Source organism: Micromys minutus, assembly GCF_963924665.1.
Source record: "Micromys minutus genome assembly, chromosome: 11".
Taxonomy (NCBI): Eukaryota; Metazoa; Chordata; class Mammalia; order Rodentia; family Muridae; genus Micromys; species Micromys minutus.
The window spans coordinates 36,158,847-36,185,384 of NC_137980.1; the positions used below are offsets into that span (position 1 = coordinate 36,158,847).

Consider the following 26,538-nt stretch of genomic DNA (forward strand, 5'->3'; position numbering starts at 1 on the left):
AAGGCTCCTGGAACTACACACAAAAAGGAGATCGGTGAAGGCCAAATGCCGTTCCTGGGTCCTCAGAAAACCATGCTGATAGAAACAGGCTCAGCCAGGCTGAGTCACCTGGCTAGGATCCTAAGCCTTGCTGGGGGAGATGGCACTCACAGGAAGGAACAAGGCCTGGAGCTGCCTTGGGCTGCCCTACCGTCACTCCTGGCGCTCGTCCTCCATTGGTCCAGACTACTGGCAATTGTGCCCAACTGAACTAGCCTCTCTCAGAATCTGAACTTGGCTGCCTGTGATGTCATCAGTGTCTGGCACCCTAACCACTTTTAAAGAGTCTTTGCCTTTGTTAAAAGAGCCACGGGGAGAAGAGGCTTAGGCTTGCCTTAGCATAGTTAAGTAGTCTTTAAGTGTTTGTTTGCTGTGTCCTGGAATTCTTGGTAACCCTCCCCCCACCCTCCCAGGATTGGAAATGCAGGCACTTACCACCACCAAGCCAATGAACCCAGGGCTTTGAGCTGCAAGCTCTCTACCACATATAATATTTATAAAGACAGTTGATGGTGATGATGATTATGATCCTTACCCCCTCCAACCCCTCACCCCCCCATGGCTGGCCTGAAACTTGCTGTGTAGACCAGGCTGGAACTTGGGCCTTTTACATGGCAGGCAAACACTCACACATGCATTTATTTGACAGGACTTTACTGTGTAGCCCAGGCTGGCCTGGAACTTGTTAGGCTAGGCTAGACCTAATTCACAGAGATCCCCCTGCCTTTGCCTCTAGGGATTAGCGATGGGGTCTACCCTTTACCACCTTTAAAGTTAACATTTGTTGTAGAAAGCAGAAAAACAACATTTGAGAAACTTAATTCTCAGTAGTCACATTATTTTTTAAAATTTTATTTTGCTTGAGACAGAGTCTTGGATAGCCAGGCTGACCTTGAACTCTTGACCTTCCTGCTCCCTCCATCTCTCTAGCTCTGGTTGACCCGAATGCACCACCACACCCAGCCAGAGCTTTATCTTTGGCTTTATTCAACTATTGCCTACCCCACGCCCTTTATCTTAAATTTTTTCTTTTACAAATGAATAGAATCAACATTCTTGTCTTTTGAGGTAGAGAGAAAGCTGTAGTCAGGGCCCAGTCTACATTGCTATTCTGGAGGAGAGGGGTAGTTTGAAACAGGAATTCACGTGGTATCCCCAGTTGGCCTAGAACTCTCCACCCAGGCTTGCGTCAGACCTATGAAAATCCTCCTGCCTCCAGAGATCTTGGATTGCTGGCATGTTGAGGCAGGCCTGTCCACCACAGAGCTTCCCTCCTTTCCTTCGTTGAGCTGTTCTTTATTGAGCCTTGCCTTGTGCTCGGCGCTGTGAAGAGCCACGTGGGCAGCAGAGGGCAAAGCCGAAGCTGCCTGCCTGTTTTATAATGCAGCACCAATTTCTCTGTGAGCTTGGAGCCTGGATACTCTTTCCCAAAGCCTGCAACGACTGAGGGCAGTGTCCCTTTGCTGAAGGCTCCTGCTGCAGCTGCAGCGGCTGGCATGTTGACCTGGCACCACCTTCTCGGAAGGAAGGGGTTGTTGGGGTGCTGTGCTGCCATATTCCGCTGGTATTCTGAAGGCCTTGGGAACATCTAAGCTTCTATTCCTGGGACAGATACTAAGGACAGGCAGGGACAGCCAGCTGGGGCTAAAGACACAGAAGAAGGCACATAGCAGATACAGGACACTTTGAAAGGGAGACACCTTCGGCTTAGTGTGTCATGGATGAATGGGACTGTGAGACTTTTCTCCAAAGTGTCTCCTAGGCAGGCCTGGCCATCCCGTGTCAGTCCCCACTGAGTCCTAACAGTGGCCCTGTCAGTAAGTGACACATTCCAGAGCTCCTGTTAAAAGAGGAAACTGAGGCCCGACATCTCCAAACAAGGCCACACGGTTAGTAGTAGTAACAGATCCTTACGTAACCTCACAATTCTGGAAACTCCGAATCAACGTCTGGGAAAGGAGCCCATGAAAGTGTGAGCCCCTCAGAGGGTGAGCTCTGCAGAGGCAGAGCCTGAGAGACAACTACAGTCTCTGTACTGTCCCCCCAACCCCCACCCCTAAGCCTGGTGCAGAGCCTGGTATATGATACACCTTCACCTCATGGTTTGTAGCTGGCTGCCTTTGCATACTTGAGACCTTTCTACCAACTTTCTTCAATACAGAGCCACAGATGCCAGGCCCTGGCACCCTGCATGCAGAGGTGAGACTGAGGCAGGATAAAGACTTTGAAATCAGCCTGGAGCTCCTACCTCAAACAAAATAAGGGAAGGAGGCAGAGAGGGGGAGGGAGAGAGGAAAGAGGGAACAAGGAAGGGCCAGAGGGAAGGAAGAAAGAAGCCATTCATACAGGTGAGAACCACTTTGCAGTATTAACCAGTAACATGTATTAGTCTTGACAACATATGAAGATGTTTTTGCAGGTACTTCTGACCCATGAAAGTCAACTTGAAGATAGTTCTTTTGGGGAGTGTTTTAGATGCAGACTGAACATCTAGACTCAGGCAGTCTGAGGTTCAACCTGCGGTATAAAGGTGTAGACGCTAGGCTACTGAAGACTAACAAGGAGCCTGAGGGTTTGGGTCTAGGGCCAGGAGACAGCCTGGGGTCAGCTCTGGTTTTCAGAAACACATTGACTAAAATGGTGTCCTTCCTGGGCCAAGGTTTACTAGTGAGAAGTCAGGACTGTCTAAGAGGCTTCCTTCTCATCCTCTCTCCTTTCTGCCTCCTGCCTTCCTGCTGCGGTTCCAAAGCCCATCTTCTCATGGAATCAGCTCTTCCCTGGAGTATGGAAGTTATGAAGGACAGGGTCAGACAGATGACATTGTCTTGCATGTGGATGTCATGGCTATTGAGCCAAGCCTCTTTGACATACTCTTGGGACCTTCAACCATGTGCCCTACAGCTAAGTTCCCATGTTTGCACCTAGCGTGTAATACACAAGCAAGAAAATTCAGTCCTCTAGACACACAGGGAACACACTTCGTGAATCTGCAGATGCACACCTGTGCATGAGAGCAGTGTGTGTCCACTAGCTCTCCACACGTGCACACACACACACACACACACACACACACACACACGTATGCACGCAAACACTCTATGGCTCTATTGAATAACCAGGCAAATATTTATTCTTGGTTGGTGCTGAACAGGCTTCTAGCTACTTGGTACACAGTAACTGGAAAATGGAGACGAGTAAGCAGGAAAAAAAGAAAAGAGTTGTTAGGAAGGAATGAAGTTGCCTCCAGTATGGTCTGCATGCTTATGTAACTGGTCATCCTCAGAGAACCACAGAGCCTCTACTGTTCCACAGAGCTCAGTCAAGGCCATAGGGACCCACAAGGAAGAAGCTATATGGGTTTGCTGGTTTTCCTGGGACGGTCAGGCAAGTGCTAGCAACCAGGACCTCACAAACATGCTTAAGCTCTTCACCCTCATTGTTAAAAATCTGTCTCACCACCACCCAGGTTCGGCTAGGTGAGGTCACTGGGCCAGGTCACTCACAAGGTATCCAGAAGTGTCTGTCTCTCACCTCACCAGATGCTCTGGCCTTTCTGTAAACACAGCCATTATGCCTCCCAGATAACCTTGTACCAAAGGGGAAGAATGAAGAAAAGCGAATGAAGATTTTGGGGTCCAAGGGGCTGGGTGGCCTGAGATGTCCAGCACCATTGAGACTGATGGGTCCGGTCAGGGCAGGGATGCAGAAGGCTATAATTACTGAATCTAGCTACACCCTGCCCCACTGTGGTTTCAGACCCAAGCATCTCTTCCTAAACTCACTCCTATCTCAAACCCCAGTATCCCTCCGCTGTCAAACAAGAACAAGAATAGCTTAGACTCCAGGTTTTGTGGGGCACAGTGCTGTAAGAACTAGCTCTTCCAGTGTGACCCCAGGCATATTTATGGGGTTACAAAGAAAAATGTGAGGGGGCAGGCAGGTCCAGCCCAAGGCAGGCCCCGGTTAACATTAAGTAAAACAAGCCTGGAGAAAGTCCAGGGAGACTAAGCAGAGCTCAAGGCATGCTGGGAATGACCTGGGGGAAATGCCTCAGCTGGAAGGACTTTCAAAGGTCATGTAAGCCAGGAGAAGAGCTGGGATGGTGAGTCACTAAACCACTTAGAGCTGCCTGGGTCTGCTTCTCCAGAGGTAGCTTGGTCCCCATGAAGGGGGTGGTGACCAGAGGTGAAGGGAAAGGACTGGCCCCAGTAAGCCCTCTCATAGCAAGCTCTTTGTTGACTGAAGTATGACCAGCATTCCAGAGTGCCCAGCCTCTGGCAGCCAGTGGGCACCATGAAGACATTGCCAGCCTCCATCGGCCTCAGCCAAAACCCATGCTGACTCCTGTTCACCCTCATCTGGCAGCCAGTGTAGACCTGGCATCTGCACAAGGCTGGCCACAGGATTTCTGAGGGCCCTTGCTCAAAAATTATTAATGACCACACAGTTTGAGACAACGTGGTCAGAGGAGTAGGGAGCTGAGCCCCAGGTCTTTGGGGTGAGCCTGGGGTCCTGTGAGTGTGTGGTGCTTGGAGGAGCCTACCCTGAAGCTGGTTTCACACTGGCTGAGAAGAAAGCAAAAGACCCTCATGGACAGGACAAGCCCTTTTCTCTCTGCATGTTCCTCTGGAACAGATCCAGCTCAGGGGTAGGGCACAGGGCCATGCTGTCTGGAGTCTCTGAAAGGCCTGTCCCGGCTGTTGCCTGGGGACATAAAACCATTTCATAATTCTGTGACTATAGCTGGATTGGGAAATAGATCCCCAACTCCAGACTTCCTGAGACCAAGAGTGCCCTTAGCTCCAATGCCACCCACGGCTTTAACCCTGGCATCCCCCTGCCTTGCACCTGGCTCCACCTTTCCAGAAAGCCTGCCCCAACTTCCTGGCCACAGTCCTTCTGGTATCTGATCTTCCATTGCATCTGTCTCTGAGTTACCACCAGAACTGTGTTCATACACGTACAATCTGGTCTGCCTCACCTCCAAGAACATATACCTCAGGAGGGTCAAGTCCCAGGACAGGATGACTCCTACCTGGACTCCAGAGCAAGAGGACCGCTGCACGTACGTACCCCTTGTCTCCAGCTTAGCTGCCATGTCTGTGGTCCCAGCGTTTCAGTCCTAGGCCAGTGGGCCGCACGGAGCCCAGCACAGACTAGAAGGGCAGTTTGTTGTCTAATGAACAAATAAACTAGCCAGGCATGATGGCACAGTTACTCGGGAGGCTGAAGCAGAAGGGTTGCAAGTTCAAGGCCATCCAGGGCAACATAGACCCATTTAAAAAAAAAAAAAAAAAGGAAAAAGGAAAAAGAAAGGCCATGAATGTGGCTCAGTGTTGCACAGAGAGGTGGCAACACCAGGTACCTGACAAAGAGAAGGAGGGGGAAGCCCTTTCTCTGACTTGTGTCCCTTAGCCTGGTGGAGAGGAGCAGCCCACTCCTAGCAGAGGGGCTCCACCACCTCCACTTAACACCATCTTGACACGACCCCACTCCCTCTGGACAGAATGCTCCCATCCCGACACCGGGCTCTGACCTCACAGCCAAGTTCTCAGGACAGTTAGAGGTACCCGAGCTGGCAAATAACAGCCGTCCGGGTAATTTTAAACTGTAACGAAGATATACGTGTTAGTACAGGCGTGCCCCAAACACCGTGAGAGAGATACCGGTACCGAACAAGGTGTATCTGAAATTCAGATTTAATCACATGCCCTCCATTTTCTCGGCAGCCCCCCTCACCCGAAAGCTACCGTGAGTGTGAATGGTGCAGCCCATGTTCCTTCCAGAACTCTCCCCTCTCCTACCGACTGCCTTAGTCAAGGGCCTGTCCACAGGTAAGCCATCAGTCTGCTGGCTTGCAAAATGGACATTAATGATAAAAGATTCCTCCCTCCCCAGGGCCGCCCTGAAGATTCAATGAGCGAGAATTGCTATGCCCCCCCCCAACTCAAAGCCCTGAACTTCAGGCCCATTATGGCCTTGCCATTTTGCAGAGGGGAAGACCAAACTGAGGTGAAGACACTCAACTGAGACCACACAGCCATGGCCACTAAACTTTATGCTTTGTAGGTAAGCCAGGAAACCATGAAGCTATCCAATCTTTTTTTTTTTTTACTGTGATGGGTCAACATGGTAAAGTCATGCACTGTAGCATCCAGTAAATGGTAGTCAGAGCTGTCACCCCAGACAGGGCAATGGGAGGTCAGGGCAATGGGAAGGTTGGTTGTTTTCTGACTCACTGATTTTATTGGTTAGTTTAACCTGCTATCATTTAAGCTTCTCCTCTGTGTAAAAGCTGCCTCGTGGGCTGGAGAGATGGCTCAGTGGTTAAGAGTAGGAACTGCTCTTCCAGAGGTCCTGAGCTTGGTTTCCAGGGCCCATTTCAAACAGCTTACAACCAACTGCAACTCCAGCCACAGAAGATATGATGCCCCCTGCTGACCACCCCAGGTACCACACACACACACACACACACACACACACACACACACACACACACACAAATACACAAGTGAGAGGGCTCCCCAGGTTAAGGAACTGGCTGTCAATCAAGCCGGAGTACCTCAGTTCAATTGTTAGAGACCCACATGGAAGGAGAAACACCTCTTGCAAGTCATTTTCTGACCTGCACTTACACACATCACACATGGGACCTGAGTGAAAAATAAACAGAAAGGAAAGGGAAGGACGTAACCATTCCTAAGTAAGAGAACCTTTATTATAGATATGTGGGAGAGCATAGCTGGAGGCAGACACGTCTGGGAGAGTCTTGAATGGTCATGACCTTGAGATGGGGGAGGGGAAAGGAGAGAAGAGAACCAAGAAGAGCAGCCAGGAGGCCAAAGGTTCAAAAGGAGGTCAGGTAACTAAATTGTATGTGCATTATATAGGGAAGAGCCTCTCCAGGAGGGGCTGGAGAGTTCAGGGTAGAGGTCAGGGGTATGCTGGCCATACTGTGTAATGGGTAGGGACTGAGGGATGCTGGGAGAACTTTGCAATGCTAACTAGGCACCTCAGCCTCTTGTCCGGGGTTTGAAACACACATATGCGCAAACATGCACACATGTAAAACTAAATTAAAAGCTGCCTTATTTCCAATAAAACCAACAGTCAAGGCATTTCCCATGGATGGAGAAGCCAGATCTCCTGTAAGACCTCTCTGAAAGACAAGAACTACACCATTGAATTCCTTTGCCAAAGTCCCAGGCTCTCCCAGAGTTTGTTGACGGAGCAAACTATTGGAAGAAGGGTGTAGCCATAGTGATCTCCATCAGCCCCATTGGGGAAAAAATGCTTTTTAAATATTTTTCTATAAAAGGAAGCCTGCAAGGGGCCAATATTCCACAACAACCCTCCCAAACCAAAACCACGCACACCTTGTACAAACTTTTATGCAAAAGAATTCAAATCTTTAAATCCCTCCAACTTCTAAAATCTTTTTGTAAATCTCCCCCACCTTTTATTTTTGTAAAGTAACCCCCCAATCCCCTTCCCAGAACGGCACAGCCCCAGTGCAGCAAAACTCGCTTTCTTGCCTTTGTCAAGATTCTTTTAAAACTAGTCAATCTTGAAAGGCTGTGAGGTTGGGCTCCCGGCCCATGGGGAAAAGACACAGTTGCCACCTGTGTTAGAATAAGAAGAAATAAACTCCCTGCCCTAGTCTGGGTCAAGGCCCAACCCTTTTTTTGGGGGGGGGGCGCTTTGGGAGTTACTTTCAATTTGTTTCTTTGTGCAACATGAAGGTTATTCAGTGCCAGCATCTGAGGTGAGTAGGCCTGGGCTGACCACCCATGAGCAGTCCACCTTCTCAGCACCTTCTTACCGGAGTCAAATGTCAGCCAGACCTTCCCAGGCCAAAGACTCTCTGGGGAAAATGCTGGTGCTGAGAGAGAGGCATCTTGGCGCCAACAGGTGTCATGGCTTTAAGATTGAGCATATACCTGGAGAGCAACGGCTCAGCCCTTGAGGGTACTTTACTTTCTTCCAGAGGACCTGGGTTCAGTTTCCAGCACCCTCATGGTAGCTTACAACCATCTGTAACCCGTAACTCCAGTTCCAGAGGATCCGTCAATGGCTTTCTGCCCTCTGGCAGAAAAGTAATTACATGGAGCACAGAAATATACATAGGCAATGCATTCATACATATATTAAAAATAAATATTAAAAACAAAAAGCAAGATTGAGCTGCTACTTCAAACAAATGGACCGGAGCATCTCGGAATCTTCCTCTGGAAGGACCCCGGGCTCCAGGGTGACTCCTCCGGGAAAGTCCCAGAAGGTTGGGCAGAGGAACCCACTTCCTGGGTTACTCTACAAACTACTCTCTCAGCTCCACTTTCTCCTTCCAGTCTATTGAAAACAAAATAACAGGAATTTGTAAAGGCTTTCCCACTCTCTAAAGACAAGAGGCAAGGCCTGGAAAGACTTAAAGTAGGATCACTTGTAGGCAGGTACAGGCACTCCACCAGCTAGGGCAGAACTGAGGTTCAACCTTCCTGAGCCCCCAATCTGTGCTTAGCTGAACACTTTTCCCTGGCTGTAAAATGAAGCCAAATAATATTTTGTCTCCCCAACTTGCTACGAACGACATTACTCTCTGATGTGTTTCTAGCACACAGTAGGCCCACCATATTCACATTTGAAGCTCGCATTGAGTTTCATCTGAGGCCTCTTATGTAACTGTTTAATATCTTTGAAGCCAGAGCATGGGTTCCCACAGCTCTCCCGTAATTAATTAAAACTTAATGAACAAAAAGCACACTCCCATGACCCCCTTTTACACTCTGAGCCACACAACCCAGTAGGTGGCCCTTGGGGCAGCAGATAGGGGGTGAGGGTAGGTAACTGCTTGGGTGGCCCATACTAGTGACCCCTAACACATACACTCCCAGTCCTGGGCACTAATTTACAAGGCAAGGACCAGGGGGCACTTCTCGGGACGTATCTACAGAAATCCCAGTCTATCCAAAAGGCCCAATTAAAGATGAGCGCTGGGTGCGCGCGGGGCGGGAGTTAGGGGTTGGGGGGTGGCTCAGCCTATTTCTCAGTCTTCTGAGAAATATGGCCATGGGTGGGGGTCTTCATTCCGGGCTCTCGATGCTATCTATGATTTCCATACATTAAACTCTTCCAAGGCGCCCCCAAAACCTTGTAGTCTTCGGGAGCCCCCAAAAGCCTGAGCGGGAGTTGGAGAGGAGAACATCTTAACTTTTCGTCTTGATTCTTGTTCCGGGTTGTGGCCGCCTCCGGCACGTGTTGGGGGGGTCGGACTTGGCCTGCAGACTCCCGAGAGCGCCGGGTCTACGCAGCGCGGGCGACGGGTCTACACGGACGCGACGCTCGGGCCCTTTAAGAGCCCGCCCCGCGCGCGACGGGCCCGCCCCCCGGGCCGAGGAGGGTGCGGGGGCCGTCGGCGGGGATTGGCGCAGCGCGCGCCCCCTCCGCGGCCCCCGCGCGGTGGGAACCGGCAGCCCCGTCTAGCGCTGACGTCAGACCGTCTGCCTGCCTCCGACCGCGGGCGCGCGGCGCAACCCGATCTCCTTGGACTTGAATGAGGAGCAGGCGGCGGCGCTCAGCTGCGGATCGGCCGGCGCACAGGCTGAGCCCGGTGGCCCCGCGCCCCGGCCGCCCGCCCGTGCCCCGCACGCCGCCAGCGGCCACGGCCCGCCGCCCCGGGGCTCCCGCTCGGCGGCCGGGGGACCCAGCTCGCCCCGGGGACCTCGGCGGCTCCCGGAGCCCGCGCCGCGCAGCTCGCTGTATGCGGGGCCGGAGCCCCGCGCGCCGGCCGGAGCCGCCCCCGCGCCCCGCGCCTCGCGCCCCGCGCCGCCCGTGACCGCTTGATGGGGGTCAACGGCACCGCCGCCGCCGCCGCCGCCGGGCAGCCCAATGTCTCCTGCGCGTGCAACTGCCAGCGCTCTTTGTTCCCCAGCATGGAGATCAGTGAGTGAGCCCTGTTCCCCTCGGGACAGCCCCGTGGGATCCCCGGCCTGGGACATCGTGATCGCGTGGGGACGCGGGGGTCGCACGCCTGTCTCGCCCAGGCTCCCCGGCTGCGCTCGTCGCGCCCAGGGCGCGCCCTCCCGGAGGCTCGCGGCAGCTGGCGGCCGGCCCGGCTTTGTCCCGCGGCGCTGCGAGCCTGGCACGGTCCCCGCCGCGCGCGCCCCGCCCGGCCCGACTCGGACCCGGGACTCGGCGGGGACGTCGCGCCTCTCGGGAGGGCTAGGCGGGCCGGGTCCGGGAAGTTTCCATTCCGTTTTCCCTAGGGACCGTGGCGATGGAGCAATTAGGCTCTTTATCAACTTTGGGCGGGGGAGCGGGCGGGGGAGACACTGTCTGGCCGGAGAGGTGTCTGGGGCTCCTGGCGTGCGTCTGGAGTGGCCATGGCGATGCGTCCCAGGTTTTCGTGCGTGTATACAGTGCGCTGGTCGGTCTCTGCGCGTCTCTGGGTGTCTGGATAAGAGTCGCGTTCTGTGCCGGCTGAGTGTGTGTCCGAGTGTTCCTGCATCTCCGTGTGTCTGATTTAGTGTGTGCGCGTGGCGGGGGTTGGGGATATGATCTGAATCAAGCCAGATGTAAAGAGCGTTTGTGTCCAGGTGTCTGAATCCAGGGCTCAGCGCTTGGCGCGACTAGCCCACCACGGTTCCCCAGTGTGTGTCATTGTGAATGTCTGCCCCGGACTCCTATAAATAGCCTCTGTCTGGACTGCTTGGCTCACTCTGACTGGGACGGTGGATACGAATGAGTCAAAGTTTGGGGGCTGTTTCTGTTGAGACCTCCTTGGAGGTGGTAGACCCAGGGTGGTGAGTGCCCAGTTTGAACCTCACGCTGTGCCTAGCAAACCTGAGCCTCCAGAAGTTGAGATCAGGGAGCATCTACTTCCTTCTGTTGGCCCACCCAGGTGGCTGTTGGGTTGGGTGGAGAATTGAGACCTCATTCCCTGCCATCTGCCTCCAATCTGCACCCTTCCCCTAACCCACTTTTTTGGGGGGAAGAGGGGAGCACCTTTTGCCTTTCTGTTTAGTTTCTCCCTCTTACCCCCAAAGCACTTCCAGCAAAAGGGCACACAGCCTCCCCTAACCCAGACAGCGTTCCTCTAGTGGAGCCCAGGGGCAACTGCCACAGAACTGGGCAGTCGCTAGGTGACTCATAGGCTGGTTTCTGCAGGCAGCTGCCACAGTTTGCACCCCCACCCCAACACCTCGGTATATACAGTAAAGCCGAAGGCGTAAAAACATAACCTATGCTGGCCTCACCTGAGCAAGGTAAGTAGGTTTGGGTGCTGGGGTCTTCCTGTCGGCTTTGATTCACTGTCTCCCAGTCTGGAATCGAAAGCCTTGGTCTCACCGAATCCTACTTCTCCCCAGCTGCCTTGCTGCCCCAAGCCAGGAGGTGTCAAGAAAACCTGCCAGGGGAGGTGTTTGTGATCTTTCCTTGGGACCAAACCCTATGGTTTCCCCGGAGCCCCTGTGAGATCTAGAGAGGTTCATGAATTTATAAAGATGTTAGTTGTCTTCACGTGTCTGGCAAGAGGCTGACCCAGCTCCGAGGAGTTCAGTCTCCTTGAATTGCCTTAGGGAACCTCCCAAGGAAGTGAGAGACCCACTTCATACGACAAGGACGAAGCATAGTGGGACATTCTGGTCTTGTCTTTTTCTCTGCTTTCTAGACTTTGAGAAACAACAAAAGACTTCATTCTTAATTGTGTCCCTTTGTTGAATCAACTCTAGCGACAGCAAGACACTGCCAAGCCTGACAACCTGAGTTTTGTCCCTGGAACCCACACGGTGCAGGAGAGAACAGACTGGTAATTGGCCCTAATGCTGTCTTGGTTGAGACCAAAATGGCCTGAAGCTCTTGATGGTGCTGGGTGTTCTCTCCCATCAGCATTGGAATAAGAGGCTCACCCAGGGTTAGTGCCGGGAAATGCCCTGCCACCACCCCCGTTAGTCCAGGATCTGCCCCACATTGTGTGTGTACAGTCTACTTACTAAAAGACAGAGCGAAAGAGGGAGAGGCTCGCTTTCATAATGTAACCGTTTGTTCCTAGTGTTCCCTGAAAGTCTGGGTGGAGAAAGCCTTAAGGTTGGTGTTTTTCCTGGAATTTCTTTGTTTCAAAATATAAGAATGGGGTGGGAAGAAAGACCTGAGGCTGTTTTACCTGATGGAATATAAGTTGGTACCTGCAAGGGCATGCTCCCTGGGGCTTCTCTAAAAGACACTCTTCTAGAAGGCACTTTAAAGCCTTCCTTGGCTAAGTAACCTCTTCCTGATTCCATCTCTCCTTCAGCATCGGCCACAGTGCTGGTGGCTTCCCTCTGGGCCACTGTGTACTCCTCTGAGGTCCTATGTTTCAGACCCAGGAGGAACTGAGTGAGCTTGGAGCTCTTGTACTTCAGGTAGACAGGAGGGAAAAGGAGGCTGGGAGCTTGGCTGAGTTGTTTCTCTTGGACCGAGTGTGCTGTTCCTTGAATTAGGAACTTGGGTGGCAGAGTGGGCCTGGCTTAAGCTCAACACCTAAAAGAGTTCTTTGGGAATCAACCTAAGTCCACAGCCCATGGCTCACACAGCTGTTTTGACCTTTTTCTTGGTTCTTTCCACCTCTTTCCCAATCTATTATGTCTCAGAGTCATAAGCCTGGCTTTCTACTCCTGCTTTATCTGTGCCTTGCAGAACAGACGGATGCACACTGGGAATATTTTCAGTACTGATTGGGGCCAGTTGGTTTTCATTTAGCCAGGGCTCTAGAGGCCGTCGTCGGTGGTAGAAGATGCAGAAACAGCTCAGTTTGTTAACACCAGTGTCTGCCAGGGTCCTAGAGCCAACGGATTACTTCTCCAGCCCTACCTCCAACCATTCAGGGCTCGGTGCTTCCAGAACGCACCTGAGGTTGGTGACAGACACACGGTTATAGTCCCAGCACTGCGGAGGTGGAGACTGAGGGTTTGCTGGCCAGCCATTCTAGCCTCCGAAACAAGCTGTCTCACATAAAATAAAGTAAAATAAAGTAGGGGTCCACAAATGGCTCAGTAGGTAAAAGCAATTGCGGCCAAGACTGATCTGAGTTCAAGCCTCGGGACCCACATGTTGGAAGGAGAACCAACTCTCCAAAGCTACATGTACACTCACACACCCACACACATGTGCACAAAGACACACTCACACTCTAAATGAATAAGTACATGTTGGAAAAAAAAAAGCATTTTACAGTAAGGTAGACAGCATCTGGGACTAATACTCTGGTCTCCACAGTCATACATGGGTGTACCCACATGCACTCACCTCTACCCCTAACCCCGACTCACACACTGTTCTGAACCCTTAGCCACGAATAAGACATCCAGTTTTCCCTTTCTTGGTCTGTCTGACACACGCCATTTGTGTTTAATACTGCTTGACTCCAGGGTGACTTAGCCTCTAGACTGGGCCAGAGAGCTCTCTTGTTGGGAGTGAGAAGGCTAGCCCATGCAGGTGGCCCTCTACCCACCAGATGTCACTACCTTTCTCCTAGTGTGGCACTCAGACTGTCTCAGGCCGTCTGCAAGTGCCCTCCTGGGAACCACTGCTTGCTTCAGCAGAGACGCCTGCTAGAGAGGGACCGTTCAGAGTCATCTACTTTTCCTCGAAGTTGACAGCTGCCACTCACTGACTCAGCTTTTATTGATCACACACCATGTACCACAGGGGAAGGAAAGAAGTGTCTTCTGGAGATGGTTTCAGCCTGGGTGTGTTTGGTGTAGGTTCTGGCTTCAGGGCAGATGGGTGTTTCTAGGTCCAGGGTGAATGGTGTGTATTGGACAGCAATTGCTTTCTTCCTTCTGGGCAGGGACTTTTAACCCACAGGTTTTCTGCTGTCTGGGTTTTAGGTCACTAGGCAGCAAGGGAGCTGTGTGTTGTGACTGTGGTCTTGGGCCAGTCAGGCCATTTTAGTGTTTGTCAAGGTACAAAATAACTGTTTGTTTGCACACTCGGGGATGATCTCACACTCGAAGGAAGGTATGAGGTCGTGGGCATAGTGACTGACCTCCCTTGCTGCCTTCCCTCTGAAGGGGAGAGGGAAGAGGGTCATCCTGAAAGTTGAGATCTAGGTGTCAGGAGTGCGTGTGTGTGTGTGTGTGTGTGTGTGTGTGTGTGTGTGTGTGTGTGTGTTTGAGACAAGCCCCAAAAGTAGGGGCTTCAGGGGAGGGAGGGGCTGAGGCTGGCAGACCCAGAACACTGGCTTAGGTGGGTGGCCAGGCAGCCAACTGTTTGAAAGTAAGGAAGTATCCTAGAGGCAATGCTGGTGGAAAAATCAAAGCAGAGTGCTGTGTGGTGTGGCCTTCTCTTCTGGGGTGTCACCTTCCACAGGCAGACCCGGGAGTCTTACAGTGGAATTCGAGAGTCTGATCCCCTCTCCCACCAAACCCCACCCCCAGCATCATCTTCTTTGAAGATGCCCAAACTTCGGGCAGGAGTTTGTCAGAACCAGACCCTCCAGCTTGCTTTCTGAAGTCATAGCCTAATATAGGCGTGGCACACACACACACGCATACACACACATACATACACATGGAGCTGTGTGTCACCCGTCAGCCTGTGTTACACTCGGGGAGTTAGGGAGCTGGGAAGTATGTCCCTCAGGCCACCATGGATTGGAAATATAGCCCAGTGGTCAAGTACAGGGCTTCACCACAGTGAAGCTGTGGGTTCCGTCTCCAGCAGCACAATACAAGTACATAATTAATTAATAGGAATTAATTGATAGGAAGGTTCCCTGCTTCCACTCAGCCCACCATCAGCGCATGCGCATGTCCCTGTGGACCAGACCTTTCAATTACAGAGTGCCTGGGTGGCAAAGTGGTGTGAAACTCGTAGATTAATTAATGGGTTGATTTTTCTGGGCTGAGGGTGGAACCCACGGCTTTGCAAGCCAGGCAAGGACCCCACCACCAAGCCACAGGCCCCGTTGCTCCTGGGTTCAAAACACTGGCAGCTTTTATTTTATTTTGTTTTTCCTCTTTCACCAAGAACACCTCCAAAACTCACCCGCAGATGTAGTCCACCACTGAGTGACCCATCCTGCAGAGTGACCAAAAGTCAGAGGACAAGCCCAAAGTCGTCACCGCTTTGTCTCCGGTCAGAATGTGGTGTCAGAGAATAGTGCAAAGATGTGGGGGCTGTTGTCTCTTCTCGGGGTAGGAGATGGGGGTGGGCGTAGATGAGATGTGACTATTTTGCCTGTGCTCTGCCAAGTCACAACCAGGCACTTTGCAGCTTTAGAAAGCTTTGTTGCCAAAGGCAAGTTTCTCCGTCTTCAGACCAACTGGGAATGCTGGAATCTGCAGGCCCACCCGAAATGCTGACCTTGAATGCGGTTAATTAAACGTTGGTGTCATGACCCTTGTCTTTGCCAGCATGCCTGCTCTGGTGCAGGATGCCCAGACAGTGTCCTGCAGGGCCTTTCAATCCCAGAAGCTTTGAGTTACGGATGCTGGGGAAGAGGCTGTGAGGGGTTGCTAACTTGAGCCATGGAGTCAACATCTGTGACATCCGGATACCCCCACTGGGTCCAGTTCATAAGACTGGCATCCTAGGGGCAGAAAAGAGACCCACAGTTTGAGAAAACAAGGTGCCTACTTAGCTTCCAGTACAAAGGCCCAGTCTTCAGTGCCCCGCTGATGGTGTGGATGGGAGGGCTATATAGCCTCTGTTCTGGTTCTGCCCTGACTACTTCCCAAAGTGGGCTGTGACCCATCTCGAGGTTGTTCTCACCCTGTGACACTACTAAACCAAACTGTGACACCGTGGGTGGGGCTGGGGTGGTCTCACCAGGGCCTTGTTGGTCACTGGCAGAAGCCACTGTCATCAGGCTGGGGACAATGCCCAGGGAGGCTTGCTCACAGCATGGCTTTGGCATCATGGAGCCTGCAAAAGTTTGGGGTGTCAGCTTTCTGGGAGCTGCAGAATGACTTTCCTCCTTCGTTCCCAGGGTGACTAGTAGATGTTTACTTCCTTCCCTTTTGCTGGTTGGATCTGGAGGAGCTTTTTGTGTGCCAGGTACTGATGCATTCCCCGCCTCCCCATCCCCATTGCCTTGGTCTTAAAAACAACCCAGTGTAGTGAGAGAAGCAATTGTTACTACCAATCTGCAAATAGAAATGTGGGATCTGAGAGGGGAAGACACTTGTCCAAGGTCACACAGCCAGAATGTGATGTTCACTCACACTTAGGTGCATTCTACCTCCCACACCATACCTAGTGTTCTTTGCAAGATTTACCATTGCAGGGTTTCGCTAGCCCTGAGATCGCAAGCTCCCGTTATATAACTTGCTGCTCAGTGTACGTAGCCCATCAACTGCTAACAGTAAGCTGCCAGGGCTGAGCCGCTCCACTTAGCCGGGGCCCGGACATTCCCTAGAAATGTGTTTGCCCCTTAGGCTGTGTGAGTCTCTCTGGGACACCAGCTCAGCACATGTTACGGCTGGGTTTGACACAGGACTGACAGATATCCCCAGAGGGACCACATCCAGACACTGGGGACATCACAGGACACAGAACAGCCTTCTAGCATTTGATAGTATTTGTCCCACGCTCGTGCCTTGTGTCATCCAGGGGAAGTGGCAGTTGGTAACATTCTAAGAGCTGCCGAACTTTCCGCTGAGAGCCCAGCTAGAGCCCATTCCCAACTGGGCTTTAGGTCCTCTGTCTTTCAACTTTCACACCTGTCTTGGCAGCCAGGTGTTTTGTGCGGTCACTTGGTGTCTAGTTTTTTTTTTTGTTTTTTTTTTTTTTTGTTTTTTTTTATACCTTTAGTCACCAGTGTCAAAGAGGCTGAGTCTGGAGTCTGTTGTCTGTTCATTTTAATGTCCCAGGAACCTGGCAGGCACCTCCCGGGAATCGGTTAGCTAGGGAAGCAGGCAGAGTGGAAGGGAGTTCAGAATGGCAGACGCTGGGACCTACAACACTGTTCTCAACCAGTAATCCATCACCGAATCCTACTGATCAGGAACGAGAGTCTGTATTGGCTCCTAAAGTTCCTAGGAGGTGAGGCATTCCTGTCTGAATATCCCAGGCAGATCAGAATGTGGTCAAGGTATAGGCCAGCTGCGATCCTTCCTGTATCTCTGCTTAGCCCCTCTGTGAGATGGAGGAAGACAGCCAATCAGGTTTTCCTGGTACAAGTTATTTCTAATGCTCAGAAGTTCCAAGTCTTTGGGGCAGGAAGCTGTGCCCTGTCCCTCCTACCCACTGCCTCAGAAATTTCAAAGCTGAGTCAAGGTGTGGGAGCAAAAATCTGCACCCGTGCCTTCCTTCCCCAGCCCAGATGTCTTCCAAGCTAGGGTTGCTGTCCTACTAAAGGTGTCGGAACAGCAAAACTACAATACTGTCTCCTGCGTGGAGACCCTGGGAAAGGACTGGGAGAGCAGCCACTGACCTCCTGAGGCAGTATGGGAGGAGTCAGGCCTGGCAGCTCACACCTTCCATCCCTGCACTCAGGAGGCAACCGCAGGCAGATCCCTATGAGTTTGAAGAAAGTTTGGGGCCGTGTGACTTCTTCCTTGAGGAGTTAAGTGGTAGTCATGGTCACTACCACTGAGCTATATCTCCCATCCTTTTTGCTTTTGAGACAGGGTCTCACTGAGTTGTCTAGGGTGGCCTCACAGCCTAGACTTGCTTGGAACTTGTAGCTTTGTGCCTCTCAGCCTTTGAGTAGCTGAGATGGTAGCTCTGTGCTGTTGGGTTCAGCTTTCTCGTAGGAACTTGTTTCTCACAGAGGCAAGAACAAGAATCTTCTGGTTCCTCTCTCCAGTACCTACCTCCCTTCTTCCTCCTTGATAGCACTGGACTCCCCCAGGGATGAACTGGCACAGCCCAAATCTGGAAAGTCACATGGCTCACGTTTGGAGCAACTGCCATATGTATTGCCTGTCCCTAATATACATCTTTGGGGTAGTCGTAGGGTGTGTAACCCTGCTGAGCAGGTAGGACCCATGATCAGTACTATTTCAGATGTGGGTAACAGACAGCTGGTGGGAGAGTGGGTTTGTGCTGGTCACCAGGTTTCTCATAGCTGCCAGGAGACAATGCTCTCAAAGGGACCATCTAGGGTTTGTCTGCCTGTGGCATCTGCCACCTTTCTTCCTGCTACCAGTAGATTTTCATTTGTCAGGGCTGCGAGAGTTCTGTCGGTCCCTGAGGGATCTAGATTTGAGAGTGTAAAGAAGAGGTGAGAGTGTCCAGATCCAACGTTGTACAAACGCACATCTTAAAGCATTTTTATTTTCCCTATGCATGAGTGTGCCTGTCAGTGTACAAGTATGGGAATCCAAGGACAACTTGAGGAAGTCTGTTATCCTTATCCTCTGTGGTCCTAGGGGATCGAACTCAAGATGTTATGGCTTGGTGGCAAATAACACCTTTACCTGCTATGTCATAATGACATATCTCCATGTCTGTAAATAATCATAAAAGCATTGGAATGTATATATACAAACATGTGCATATGTTGTCTGTTTAAACATGTATGAGTTCCCCCAAGAGGTGATGTTTCTGTGAAGTCCCTTGTTCGGGTCCTACCAGGCACTAGCCTTCCATTGCTCCAGTTGCCTTAAGCTTTGGGCAGTGAAGTCAGCTGCAGGCCCACCACACACTGTCCCACCAAACAGTGTCCCACTGAACAGTGTCCCACTGAACAGAGTGGTCCCTAAGGCATCTGGCTCCAGCAGTCTCAAACCACAGATCTTTGGTGAGCTCAAGCCTTTGCCATAGGTCCCACTGTTCCGAGGGCCTCCTAGCTCCTTTGCTGAAGTGACAGAGAAGTTATCCATGAAGCTCTTTGGTGAGAAGTAAGCGTTCGGTGAATGGCATGGGGGAGTAGGCATCAATGCGAAGTGGGACTCTGCCCAGGAGCAGGACACAGGTGGCAGATACAATTAATTCTCCTGAATCAGGCCCCCCTTACCAGGGTAGGCTGCCTCTGACTCAGAGGCTGTGAATAGACAGACGGCAGAAGCTTTTTCATGAGACTGGCGACCCCCTTTCTAATGGACCAGGTCCACCTCAGATATGAATGAGGCTTTGGTCTAAACTGATGGGTTTGGAGTCTGTGTCTTAGCCTTCCAACAAATGAAGGGCTGAGTTCTGCCTCCATGTCTGGACTTGATGACACTGCCTAGAAGTTCCGACTTTTCTACACGGCAGGTGGCTGCCTGCTCACCTACAGAATTTAAGGTCAGTGAAAAAGGAAGAGGCTCCTGGGACCTGGAACCCTCCCTTCAGGAATGTGGACACACACCCCCGTTTTTTAAGTCCCTAGCTCCCTGGCTGGTAAGCTTCATCTGGTCATAGCTCTAATTGCCTTTCCACAAACAATTTAGTCGGTGATAATTCTGCGGAGCCATGAATCAACTTTGCGCAAACAGCCTGAGTAATTTCTTTGTTCTTTCCTTTCTACTTTGTAAGTGGTGTCTGCAAAAAGCCAAAGGTTTGGTCTTGCGGAAGGCGTGATTCATTTATTGGTGTCTGCACCTCCTCCTTATTGTTCAGTCACTCGGTAATACAGCTGTAGTGAGCCACCAGTGATTCATGCGTGTGTGTGTGTGTGTGTGTGTGTGTGTGTGTGTGTGTGCAAGCTCTGTTGCCCCGGGGTCACAGCCATCGGAGGGAGCTATTTCTCTAATCTATTTATGGGATGGAAGGAGAAGAGTGGTATACCACAAGCCGGACTTGAACACGGCACTTGCCCTAGCTAGGATGGTGGAGACCCACTAAATACGCCCAAGAGTGTTGATCTGCAGCGCTGTGTAGCTTCTATGAAAGAAGTCTACTGTGCCTGCCCCATCTCTCTGGCAATAAGTAGGGGTCTTTGCACTGCTGTCGGGCATATGAATTTGTACTTGGCATTATTGCTGTCTAATTTTACTAGTTGCTTTGGGCCTCTAGATTAAAATGGTCGCTTTAGTGCCATCTTGGAGGCAATTAGAGCTGCCTGCCACGTGGCCCGGAGGTGTAATTACAGAACCAGCTTCTGGTGGCCCTGAATCAAGGCTCCAAATGTAAGTCCAGATCCAAGGGTTGATAATAACCTGAGTTTTTCTCTTCCTGTGTGATTTTCCTCCTGGCTGACCTCCTCTTATGGTTCCTCACCAGCAGGGCTTCCTGCAGGGTTGCCCATTCTGCAGTATAAATTCCTGGCTTGGGTATTATCAAGTCTCCAGCTCCTAGGCCAGGCCATGGAGCATGTTAGCGATATCTGTCCAGTCACTGGCCTGGAGCACAAGAAAGTTCACTGGAAGACTTGCTGGTGACTTTATTGACCTGCCATCTGACTTTCAAAGTATAGATTGGGACTGTCTAATGCCAGCCATTCGATGAAGTACTCCACTTGCTGCTCATGCCAGACATTGCTAATCAATTGCAGCATTCTCTTGCTGGGCTCAGATCCTTACTCAACTGGTGTTCCTGGTGTGCTCAGAGTGGGTTGGAGCCCTGAGACATGGTGCTCAGGGTGACACAGAGCAGGAGAGGATGCAGAGTCCTGGCAGGGAGAGGGAACACTCCCACTAGACGTCACCAGGCCTGCTGACTGGCTTCTCCTTGTTGATGTGGAGTCTCCTGGGCTGCTTAATAAGTCACAGGCTGCCCTTTGCAGGGTTCCTGAGCTGTGGGTGATAGAACCCTACCCTCAGCTCTTGGGTCTTCCAAACCCACAGTATGTGTTAGAGACCTATTCCAAGGTGACATAGATTAAAGCACCTGGTGAAACACTCCCTTGGTGACACTCTGACTTTCTATAAAACCAGCATCCCGAACCCCAGTCCAAATAAAAGCTCCTGCTTCATCTTGCCTGCTTCTTCCACGAATGCTGTGACTCTTAGCATCGGCACCTTTTCACTATAGAGAAAAGCGGGGGGTTGGCGGGGAGCTTTTCTCTGGAATAGACTCGGAGATGCTTCGGAAATAAGAGCAAGAAAGGGGAGACCCTGGGAGACTTCGTCAGGATTCAAGGAACAAACCTGACATGTCACGGCCCTGTCTGCTTAGAGGTTGTTCTAGGCACTCCCCCACAGCGAGCTGTGGCTTTTAAAACCCCAGCCATGGCAGATGCTCACAGCATTTGGCACGCCCCACCTCGTTAATCCTCATGGCAACCTCTGTGCACACGAGGAGGCGGAGCCAAGTCACTTGCCAAAGATCACTCAGCACACAGTTGCAAGGCAGATTTGAACCTGGGCTTAGGGTTCCCAATGCGTGGGCTTGCCCAGGCAGAGCCACCTGTCATGGGTGTCAGGGGTGTGTCTGACTCAGGGCCTCTCTTTCCATCTGCCCTCTCAGACTTATCCAGCTGGGTCTATGTGTGTCCCTTTTGGCTGGCTCTGCCACACCCTTCCCTTCTTGGAAGGGTCACTGGGCCAGCGGGCAGTGATCCCCATGGTTCAGAGCAGGAGAGAGCAGGAACTGTCCAGTATTGGGTTGCAGCTGAAGGAAAAGGGGTCACTGTCATCCACAGGTGCTAGGACAAAGCCAAGAGGGAGTCACCAAGGAGCAGCAGACAGGGTTCTGGCAAGCACATCCCCAGAGTTCTGGAGCTATGGCAGAAACAGGACCCTGAGCAGAGGCTTTAACACCTCTTTCTCCCCTATTCTCCCTTTTCCCCAGTTCCCTTGTTTCTCAGAGAAAGGCTCTCTGCTGACTAAACTCCTCCATGGTGGGGCAGAGGGACAACAAGGATTGCAGCCTGAGACATTCACCCAAAGTCACTCCGTTCTTTAGATTTTGTGCCTGTCAAGGCTCACCCCCTACCTGTCCCTACAGGCTGATGTGCTGTGGGTTCCATGGTCCTACTCAGTACCCCTTGGCTTGTCATCTCATCGGCCTCATGACCTTGAGACCACTGCATTGGAATGTGGGTGACCCAAGAAGCAGCCACTTCAGCAGAAGGGCTGGGCCAGGCTGGGCCCCAAGGGAATAGACTCAGTAGAATTCCAGATGAGAGACACTTTACAACCTGCATCTGAACCTTGTGTCTCAGGCCAAGGCCTCCGGCTCCGTCTCAGCCTAGGGGACTCACAGGGCAGGGCCTGTAGTCCCAGTAGGTTTGGCATCTCTGGGACTATGTGGCTCCAAAAGCCACTGTTGGCAGGCCGGAGAGCCTCTGCCTGTACCCGCCTCACCTGGCCTGCGTGCCTCTGTGGGGAATGAGGGTGTGGGTGACCCCAGACAGATGTGAGTCATGTCTTGAGGAAGCGGTTACTCAGAGGTGGTGAACTCAGAGGCTGCTGTGCTCCCAGACAGCCTAGACCGCAGGATGGAGCTGCCTGTTTTATGGGGGTTGGGCTGCTGCACAGCTGTCCAAGTGGAGAGTCCGAAGAACTCAGGAGTGGGGATGACAGACCAAGGTCTCCTCCTCTCTACTCCAGAGGAGGAGGAAATGACAGTGGCAGTGTCCTCAGTCCACGCGGCTTCAGACACATGGCTCTTAGACTCCAACCCATCATCTGTGAAATGGACAAGTTGGTCCTTTGTCCCCCCCCCACCACCACCACACTCCCATCCATAGGGCTGTGTAGATGGCATGCTGCTTGCTTCCTTGATGTGCTCAGTGCCTGATGTGTGCAAGGCATGGCGTGACACACTACCCCGGCAGTACCCCCGAAATCCATTTTACAGATGGAGAAACTGAGGCTTGGGGAGAAGGACAAATGGTTACTACTGATTGGCTAGGCAGGATCCAGAAGCTTTCAGGTATTGACCCTACCAAGAAAGTCCCCAGCCTGCTCCCCTAGAGAAACTTTCACACAGTACAAGGAAGATTGTCTAGTGATTGACAGACCCGTGCTCAAGGGGATGCTTGTCAGACATGTGCAAGGAAAACACAGTCCACTCAGCTCTGCCTTTGTGAGGCTTGGTGTTTAAGGGAAGGCTAAAGGGTAAACGTGAGCAGGAGAGCTGGAGGTGTGGCTCTGTGGGTAGAGGGCTTGCCTGGTGTACGGTCCCGAGTTCTGTTCCCCACACAGAAATAAACGAATCCAACTGTGGACAGTGACTGTAGCTAAGTGCACACAGGAAGCCCTGGACTTCATCCTCGGCCCTGCATAAATTGGGCATGGTGTAGTGGTGTGCACCTCATACCCTGCTGGTCAGGAGTTCAAGGTTACCCTCTACTACAGAGGGAGTTTGAGGCTAGCTTGGCCTATATGAGACCCAGTCTCAAAACAAAAACAACAGCAATGACAAAAAAACAAAAAAAACAAGTATACATGAATTGTTTTTTTTCCAGTTGGGGAATATTAAGCACTTTTAAGCCCTTTCATAGCATAGTTGGGAAGTCCAGAGTGACATCTGGGAGCCATGTCTAGAATGCCAAGCCCTCCCCTACTCTAAGCCAAGCACGTGGGAAGCAGAGGCAGGCAGATCTCTGTGGTTCAAGGCCAATTGGAGCCATGTAGATAAACCCTGTCTTTTTTTTTTTTAAAAAAAAGAATTATTTATTGTATGTATGTGAATACACTATAGCTGTCCTCAGACACACCAGAAAAGGGAATCAGATCTCATTACATCTGATAAATCCTGTCTTAAAACACTGTATTTGAAGGCTCAGGGCTCCCATAAGATCGCCCCTTAAAAAGGAAGCATTGCTATTCCTTCTGTGGTCACCCAGCCACTAGAGCCAACCCCACTGGGTCAGATCTCAGGGGATGGTTGTGATTTGTGTCTGGGTGCCATGGCCCTACTTGAGATAAGGGGCTGGAGACCTGTGCAGATGTGGGTGATGTGTGGCTTCCCGCAGAGAGACAGAGAAGGCTCTTCCTTTAGGTGCTGGGGTCACTTTAATCTTAGGGTGCCACAACAGAATTTCACCATAACAGCCCCCAGAATCGGACTGTGTATGGTCCCAAGCATTCCTCTCTCTGGGACAGAAAAAACAAAAAACCTTTTGTTCATTGTGCTAGGGTCTGAATGGCTTTGTGGCCAGCAAGTGTGACTCGCTGGCTAGCCTCCTCAGGCGAAAAGCCCGTTAGGAAAAAGTGGAGAGATCTGTATAGCCCCAGACTCCTGGCCTTACTTTGAACCTGGCTCCTCCATCCCATCCCTTTCCCCTTCTCTGGGAGGACAGTGTGGCAGCTTCAACCAGCCTAGACTCAAGTTCTGTAGACTTTTCCCCAGTCTGGCAGCAGACACCCCAGCCCTCGTGGGTCCAGAAGGGAGTTCCGGCCCTTCCCACCTTCTTGCTCATCCTGCTCTGGCCTCCGACCTGACTACCTGTCTAGGAATTTTTATTGCAGCCCACGGGGGCACTGAGGCTGGCCGACTGGAATGCCAGCACGCCTGGATCTGGCAGGCGTGGAGCCGACTTTGGGTAGGCAGATCCTGGCCCTGGGCCGGAGTAGATGCTAAGAGCCCCTGGCCTACTCCCAAGCCCAGTCGGGGCATCCTGGGTGTGTGTCTGGGGAAATGTGATGATGCTTTGTGCTTTGATTTTGGTCTGGTGAATTCTGACTTGAGTTTGGCTTAGCCACTTACCAGAAAGACGTGATCTTGGGGGACTCTGACGAAGTCCGGTGGTAGCGGTTACTCGGCCCCTCAGTTTACTGAGACACAGCAGATCACGTGTTGGGGGTTTTGGGGATGCTTGTGTGAAGCATTGTGCCTGGTACATGGCAGAGTCCCCGCAGTTAGCCCCAGCACCCTCTCATCTTTGCAGCAGTGGCTCTGTGCTTGATCAGTCAACAGTCCCGGGTTGAATTGACCTTAGCAGCCAGTACTGGACTGGATGGAGATGGTGGCATAGGCTATGTCGGAGAAGACACGGTTTTCGACTTCTCTCTGGACAGGAGTATTTCTACAGGGCTCAATGGAGGGACACAGGGTCCAGACCAACTCTCTCTTAGAACCTGCCGCAGGCCAGAGGTGCTGAACCAGTGTGTTCCAGAAGTTACTTTTCTTCTTAGGAGGGAACTCCCTCCAAGAGTCCATTCCCCTGCCACAGGCCTTGTGGGGTCTGGTACTTTTGAAAGAACACCTGTGCTGTCTGCAAGGCCTGGTGTAGGGGTTCCAGGCTCCAGCTCCACCATTCCATTAGTGTACCCGCTGTTCTAAACAGGCTGGCAACGCCTGCTCAAGTCTTTGCCAGGTGAGGGCGTTGCTGCTGAGTCCCTGGGGAGAGATGCAGACCCAGGACAGAGGTGCCATTGGCCCATTGTTGGAGCTAGAGGATTTGAGTCTGTCCCCACCCAGGGAGAATGTCCACAGGTACATCTCACTTCAGAGCCTGCTTCAGAATTGGGGGTGATTCTTCCCAGAGTCCTGTGAGAATTCGTGGCTTGGCATGGGCACCTTATTGCTCAAGAGATGGATCTGTTTTATTAAGCTGTGGGATAGACTGAAGGAGAAATGGAGAATGTTTGAGGGGCCTCTGACTTCAGGGGGGGAAAGTTAGGCTCCTAAGGAGATGCTAAAAGGGGCTCAAAAGAATTGAGGGAGAAGCAGGCGATGTAAGTTTGCACTGCTCCTAGTCATGTAGGGATCCCTTTGCCTCCATTGGTTCAAGTCTTTTGGGGAAGTAATGCTGGCTCCTTAGCCGAGATGTGAGTTTCTCTGAGCCTCCTTGGCATTAAACTCCAAGTGGAGCAATGCAAAGCTGGAGGTAGTGTGGCCAGCCCTGCTGAGTGATGGTGGGCAGGCCTTTTTTTCCACCCTGGGGCGTTGAGGTGAGACACCTGTTCGGTTTCTCACAAAGGGTAAAGACCATCTTTGAGTAAATGCCTCAATCCCACCCTACCCCAGAGGGAGGAGCTTGCATCAAGCAGGGGAGGGGCACACAGGAGGCAGCAGGCAGCTAGTACTTCAGACCTTGGCCCTGGCCTTGCTGCAGGAGACCTCCCTCCTCTGCTGAGGAGGGGTCCTGGAAGGGGAGGAATTTGAGCCACCTGTGACTTTACTTATGGCCTCCTTTCCCTTCCTGAACCACTTTATGCTTGAATTGTGTATTACTTATTGAACACCTACTGTGTGCCAGACCTCAGGTCCTATACGTAAACACAGTGTGACAGTCAGAAGCCAACAAAGAGACCAGTGAGTTTGTACCTCAGCTTCAGAGTCCTGCAGAGAAAGCCAGGGTTCTAGGTGTGTCTCTGTAGACACCCCGGAGGCTGCCCGAGAGGAGCCGGAACCGGGTCACTGTTGGGAGAGCACAGTGGTTCTTAGCTCTGATGTGGCCATGAGATGGGCAGGAAGGATTCTGATGTCTTCCCCTTTAACAGCTCTTAGGTCACAGGTTCTAGGAGGAGCCACAGGGCTCCGCTCCACAGAGTCTGCTGATGTCTCACCAACTAAGGAGCCTCAGAGACAGATGTTCCCCATTCCTCTGAGTCTCCTACCATAGGTCAGAGCCGTAGACTCCCAGCTGTGCATATAAACACCTGGTGCTCAGTTGGCCCCTAGTGTCCATGTAGGTGGGAGAGATTTGAAGATCTGTGCTGGTGACTGTGTAGACTCCTCTTTACCATCGTTCTCTGAACAGTG

At 51.8% G+C, this 26,538-nt stretch overlaps 1 protein-coding gene across 2 annotated transcripts in view; it reads left to right on the forward strand.

The window, feature by feature from the left end:
• The first annotated feature begins 9,545 nt into the window (after positions 1–9,545).
• The window catches only part of PMEPA1 (prostate transmembrane protein, androgen induced 1), a 48,935-nt gene continuing 31,942 nt past the window's right edge, over positions 9,546–26,538 (forward strand). Inside the window, exon 1 of one of the 2 annotated variants that reach the window (XM_080925273.1) lies at positions 9,546–9,978. In XM_080925273.1, the coding sequence (XP_080781399.1) occupies positions 9,879–9,978 (100 nt within the window). In that variant the 5' untranslated portion in view covers positions 9,546–9,878. Of the gene's footprint in view, positions 9,983–26,538 lie in introns of both variants that reach the window. The other variant, XM_080925274.1, reaches the window with a different exon arrangement.